This window comes from Theropithecus gelada, chromosome 15, assembly GCF_003255815.1.
Source record: "Theropithecus gelada isolate Dixy chromosome 15, Tgel_1.0, whole genome shotgun sequence".
NCBI classification, from domain to species: Eukaryota; Metazoa; Chordata; class Mammalia; order Primates; family Cercopithecidae; genus Theropithecus; species Theropithecus gelada.
The window spans coordinates 32,171,420-32,177,832 of NC_037683.1; the positions used below are offsets into that span (position 1 = coordinate 32,171,420).

General features: G+C 53.2%; 1 protein-coding gene across 1 annotated transcript; it reads left to right on the forward strand.

Annotated features, from left to right (window-relative positions):
• Positions 1-2,186: 2,186 nt before the first annotated feature.
• On the forward strand, positions 2,187-4,563 carry ACTL7B (actin like 7B). Its single transcript, XM_025359795.1, has one exon. The coding sequence runs from the start codon at positions 3,219-3,221 to the stop codon at positions 4,464-4,466; it is 1,248 nt and encodes a 415-aa protein (XP_025215580.1). The 5' UTR covers positions 2,187-3,218; the 3' UTR covers positions 4,467-4,563.
• Positions 4,564-6,413: the final 1,850 nt, after the last annotated feature.

The following is a 6,413-nucleotide window of genomic DNA, read 5'->3' on the forward strand; positions in this document are numbered from 1 at the left end:
TGAGTCAGGAGCTCTCAACAAAGAAGATCCTTGCCAAACAGGCACTTTGAGCTGCTTTCTCACAGCTCAGACCCCAGTGTGGACACTCAGGTCCCAAGACTGTGCCCATTTCCCTGAGGTGGAAGGGAGAGGAGCTGTCTTCAGGGGGAGATGTGCTACTGAGCAGGCAAATCTGGATCCGAATGCTTCCCCTTCCATGTGCTCCAGCCCAGTGTCCCACAGCCTAGTGGGCTTTGGGCATCTCTTAAGTCAGCATGCCCAAGATGGAGCTCATTCTCTCCCCGCACATTCCTTCCCTTCCTCCCCCTGCATTCCGTGTGTGTGTGTGTGTGGTACCACCGTCCACTTAGCAGCTCAAGGCAGAAACCTGGAGGCCATGGATATGGGTCAGATTGGCGAGGGGACATAGCAATATGGTAATCACATTCAAACGACATTTCAAGTAGTTTACACAAAGTCATACAGATTATAAATAATAAATCTGTGTTTGAACCCAGGTCTCTGGATTCCAGTTCCTTGGTCTTCCCTCTGCTCTGTACTGCCTTTCCGTAAGGAATGGATAAAAAGTAGTCTCTGGCAGTCCATGAGCACTGCCTTTAAATAGCCTAAGAGTTGTCGTGGAAGAATTTGCTTGCTCCGTAGAACTTCAAGAGTAGACGCAAGACCAATTAATGGCTTCAGAGAGGTACACATGCCAATCCAGTGTGACAAAACATTTATCACTCATGGCTGGCCAAAACGGGGTAAGCTGTCCATGTCAGACTGCTGGATGGGATGTTCTAGAGGGAACTGAAGGGTCCAATCCTGAGCTGCTGTGATTTCATGATCCCACCACAGGGCATTTCTGGGTCATGATGTTCATAATTGTAACCCTTAGAAAGTTGTTACCCAAATAATATAGTTGAATGCTGCCATGTTCCAAGAAACAATTCAGCAGGCTGGGTGTGGTGGCTCACACCTGTAATCCCAGCACTTTGGGAGGCCGAGGCGGGTGGATCATGAGATCAGGAGTTCAATACCAGCCTGGCCAACATGGTGAAACCCCGTCTGTACTAAAAATACAAAAATTAGCCAGGCATGGTAGCAGGCGCCTGTAATCCCAGCTGCTCGGGAGGCTGAGGCAGGAGAATCGCTTGAAACTGGAAGGTGGAGGTTGCAGTGAGCCGAGATTGCACCACTGCGCCCCAGCCTGGGCGAAAGAGCGAAACTCTGTCTCAAAAACAAACCAACAAAAATTCAGCAAACAAAAATCCCCACACGTTCCTCATTAGCATTCTTACACGCTCCATGGCAGTATTTCTTAACTCTTTTTCTCCCATGCATGTTGCCTAATCAATTCCTCAGGCACCTCTGCTTGTCTTAATTCTCCCAGAAAACTTCCTCAGGCCCAGTTGCTGCTCTTCCCCTTTTTTTCTTGACTCTTCACCACCAAAGCCCTAATCTGCCTTTTTGATTTTGGAGTGGGAAGGGGCAGCTTAAGTTGCAGGTCCCTCTGGCACTCTAGTGAATTGGTCCTTTCTAGATGACAAGCCATCTTTCTTTGCTCGGGTCCAGGTAAGGGATTCATCTTTCCCTCTGCCTCACATCCCACATCACAGGAGCCCATGAGGGAAGGCCTCAAATGCCAGAGTAAGAGCTTGGATTAAAGTGAGGGATGGTTGGGGAAACAACAGATTGGATTCTATTCTACTTTCTAAATTTCTCTAGAACCAGGCTCTTCCTCGCTTCCACACTCTCATAGCCCTAGGTCAGGCCACATTCAAGTCTTACCGGAATTTCTCCAATAGCCTCGTTTCAGGTCTCAGCTTCTAGTCTTGCTCCTCCCATCCATTCTCTACATTACAGCCAAATGCCAATCTTTCTAACATTTTTCTTTTTCTTTTTTTTTTTTTTTTGAGACGGAGTCTTTGTCCCAGGCTGGAGTGCAGTGGTGCGATCTCAGCTCACTGCAACCTCTGCCTCCTGGGTTCAAGCAATTCTCTGCCTCAGCCTCCCAAGTAGCTGGGATTACAGGTACCCGCCACCAGGCCTGGCTAATTTTTGTATTTTTAGTAGAGATGGGGTTTCACCATCTTGGCCAGGCTGGTCTTGAACTCCTGACCTCGTGATCCACCCGCCCCGGCCTCCCAAAGTGCTGGTAGAATTACAGGCGTGAGCCACTGCGCCTGGCCCTTTCTAACATTTTTCTGGAGAGCAAATCTGATCATTCCCCTGCTTAAAGTCGTCATAGATTCCCTGGCTCTCCTCAGTTTAGTCTAAACCTACTCCTGGCATTCGATGCCCTCTCTATTTGGCTCTGTGACTTCTCTAGCTTCATCTGTTTTTCCAAACACTTTCACTGCGGGAAGTTCTTCACTGTGCCTCCATCTGAGCCTTTGCTCAAGCTGTGCTGTCTGCCTGGGATGTCTTCCCCTCCTTTTAACTACTTGACAAATACCTACACCTCTTCCAGGATTCAACTTAAGCATGGAGCACCTTCTGACTGCCGGTCTCAAATGAGTTCTCCAAGTAGACTTCTTCCTGCAAACCCACCGGCACCCATTCCATTTTCTTGTCTAGACTGGGCACTGCTGGTGGCCTGGGTTTTTATCATCTATCACTGGCAGGCTGCACTGGGCGGGACCTACCACATACTCCAGTAAACGTTGAATGAAGGGAGGAAAGAACTCTTGGGGCGGTCAAGGGGGCCTAGTGCATTGGAGTTTGATGAATTCGGGTTAAGGTACAAACACCCCAAGTGCTGTTTGCTCTTGGGCAAGTCCTTAGAATTCTGAGCCTCATTTCCTCAGCTCTGCCTACCTGCAGAACAACACAAGTGAAGTACCTAGTGCAGTGCCTGCCTTACTGGAGGGGCTCAAATACTTAGGCGCTCTCCACCAAGAGGCAGAAGAGGAAAGGTGTCCAGTAGTGAGCAGGTTAGGCATGGAAATGCAAGGGGGTTGAGCAGAAACCTCTGAGACCCCAGTGTGCTTGGATTTCTAAAACTCCCAACACGTGCTCTGTCCTGGAGCAAACGAGTTACAGAGATGGGGGTGACACACCAAGAGTCGGCCAAAGCCAAGCCCTCCCCCCGCTGCCTGAATGGACCAGCCCTGAGTGACATCACAATCCCAGGTGGTTGCCATGGCACTACTGGGGGTGGTTGGGGGCGGGGGGTGTCTGATTTCTCCCCAGGGAGCTCTAGGCTGTGGATGTGAGAAGGGGAGTGAGAGAGGCAGATGGCGACAAGGAACAGCCCCATGGCCCTGGGCACGGCTCAGGGTGACCCTGGAGAGGCAGGAACACGGCCAGGCTCTGACGCCGGCCTCCGGGACACAGGTGCGGCCAGTCAGCTCAAGATGAAGCCCAGGAAGGTGCGCAAGATCAAGGCGGTTGTCATCGACCTGGGCTCCCAGTACTGCAAGTGCGGCTACGCGGGAGAGCCGAGGCCCACCTACTTCATCTCCTCCACCGTAGGAAAACGCTGCCCCGAGGCGGCCGACGCTGGCGACACCCGCAAGGGGACCCTAGTGGGCCACGAGCTGCTCAACACGGAGACACCTCTCAAGCTGGTGAACCCGCTGAAGCACGGCATCGTGGTGGACTGGGACTGCGTGCAGGACATCTGGGAGTACATCTTCCGCACGGCCATGAAGATCCTGCCCGAGGAGCACGCTGTGCTGGTCTCCGACCCTCCGCTCAGCCCCAGCAGCAACCGGGAGAAGTACGCAGAGCTCATGTTCGAGACCTTCGGCATCCCCGCTATGCACGTGACGTCCCAGTCGTTGCTGTCCATCTACTCGTACGGCAAGACCTCGGGGCTGGTGGTGGAGAGCGGGCACGGCGTCTCGCACGTGGTGCCCATCTCCGAGGGCGACGTGCTGCCGGGCCTGACCAGCCGCGCCGACTATGCTGGGGGTGACCTCACCAACTACCTGATGCAGCTGCTCAATGAGGCGGGCCACGCATTCACGGACGACCACCTGCACATCATAGAGCACATCAAGAAGAAGTGCTGCTATGCGGCCTTCCTGCCCGAGGAGGAGCTCGGCCTGGTCCCGGAGGAGCTGCGCGTGGACTACGAGCTCCCGGACGGCAAGCTCATCACCATTGGCCAGCAGCGCTTCCGCTGCTCTGAGATGCTCTTCCAGCCCTCCCTGGCGGGCAGCACCCAGCCGGGCCTCCCGGAGCTCACGGCTGCCTGCCTGAGCCGCTGCCAGGACACGGGCTTCAAGGAGGAGATGGCCGCCAACGTGCTGTTGTGTGGCGGCTGCACCATGTTGGATGGTTTCCCCGAGCGCTTCCAGAGGGAGCTGAGCCTCCTCTGCCCCGGGGACAGCCCTGCGGTGGCTGCAGCTCCTGAGAGGAAGACCTCCGTGTGGACCGGCGGCTCCATCCTGGCCTCCCTGCAGGCCTTCCAACAGCTCTGGGTCAGCAAGGAAGAGTTTCAGGAGCGGGGCAGCATGGCCATCTACAGCAAGTGCTGAGCCTCGGCATCTCCACAGACAAGGCCCCCAGCACAGGTGGCCGCAGGCCACTCTGTACACATTTACAGAATTTCACATAAAGCTTTACTCTGAAATGACTCTTGTCTAGTCTGAGTTTCTTGCTTCAATCTGATAGCAGAGGGTTGGGGGGAGTCGGGCTTAGAAGTGGCAGCACCTTTTGCACTGGAGGTGTGGGCTCTAAGGAAGGGGCTACCATACTGGTCCCACCCCCTCTGCCTGCCTCATGATGGTGACATCATCTCAGGGCCTAGAAAGTGGCCTCCTGTTTTATTAGCACCTCCAGATTCAAAACCTGATCCAACAGACATTCCTTATCGCTCGCTCAACTAAGGGGGTTGGCTCTGACTGATGAAGGGACTAGCTTGGGTCACCTAGCAGTAGGTTGGAGGAGACGCACAGCTGGGTGTCCGACTCCAGTCTCTTGTTTCTGCTGCTCACAAGTACTCCAACCTTAACACTGCTTGATCACTCCAGGTTCCCTAACCTCCCTCTAGTGCCTGCCACCCTCAATATGGGAGCCTAAGGCTGTGCCAGGGCATCTCCTGAGTGTGAAGCGCCATTTCTACCCATCTGTGGGTGTACCCCTTTCAACTGCAACCAAAATTGGAGCTATTTTTCCAGAGTTACAAAGCAGAGCTGCTGATCGCAGAGGATGTCAGAGGAACCAGAAGGTCCTTTAGAAATCAGGTCCTCTCCCTGCTATAGAAATGGGGAAACTGGGCTGGGTGTGGTGGCTCACACCTGTAATCCCAGAACTCTGGGGAGCCAAGGCAGGTGGGTCACCTAAGGTCAGGAGTTCAAGACCAGCCTGGCTAACATGATGAAACCCTGTCTCTACTACAAATAGAAAAATCAGCTGGTCATGGTGGTACCTGTAATCCCAGCTTTCCTAGGAGGCTGAGGTGGGAGAATCACTTGACCCCAGGAGGTGGAGATTGCAGTGAACTGAGATCACGTCATTGCACTACAGCCTGTGTGACAGAGCAAGATTCCATGTCCAAAAATAGAAAAACAAAAAGAGATGGGGAAACTGAGGACCAGAGAGGAGAGGGCCAGCTTAATGCCAGTGGTCGAGCCCAGGTCTCCTGATCCACATCAAGATTATTCCCAGAAGGGTGAACATAGTTCTTAATGGTTAGTCAGCAACCCAAAGCACTTACCATGCATCTACTGTGGGCCAGGCCCGGTGCTGGGGACTGAGAAATGACCAGAAGAGTCTCTATCCTTGACAATCACACACAGCTAATGGACCACATTGATAGGGAGGGAAGGTCTGAGCTAAGTGTTCATGGTGGCGAGAAGGTAGTGGTGATGCATTGGAATGCTGTAAATGGAGAAGTTGCTGGGCATGGTGGCCACTTACTGGCTTTGGGGCTGAGGGAGAGGCTGTGGAGGCTTGTGAGATTTCAGCTGGTGACTAACTGCCTACTTAGAAGAGTGGGTTCCTGCTCCCTTCCCTACCCTCACCTTCCAATGGAGTTCACGACCCAGTTGGTGCCATCTATGGGATCAGACATCCATGAGCTGCATAGTCTGGGATGGGCTGAGACTTAAATATCGCTGAGTCATCTCTTACCTTAAGCAAAGGGTCCTGATTTGGGGCACCCCATGAGGCTGCCTCTGTCCTGGACCCAGTGCTGGGGGCTGCAGACTTGGGCAAGAACCAGACACAGTCATTATCACTTAAGGCCCTGCTCTTTAGTCCTTCCCCATTGTCCAGAATTGGGCATCTAGCCTGGAGTTTGAATACCCCTGGTCAAACAGGGCCTTGGCAGCAGGCATGGAACCTGGGCTCTTTCCTGTAGAGGGATGTTGCAGACTGGAAGCCCGGAGGCTGAAGGTGGCCAATAGACGTTTTGTTTGGCCGTCACAGTGTACAAGTGTTTTCTTAAATGTGAATTTTTTTCTGTGGGGCTGCGTTTTCCA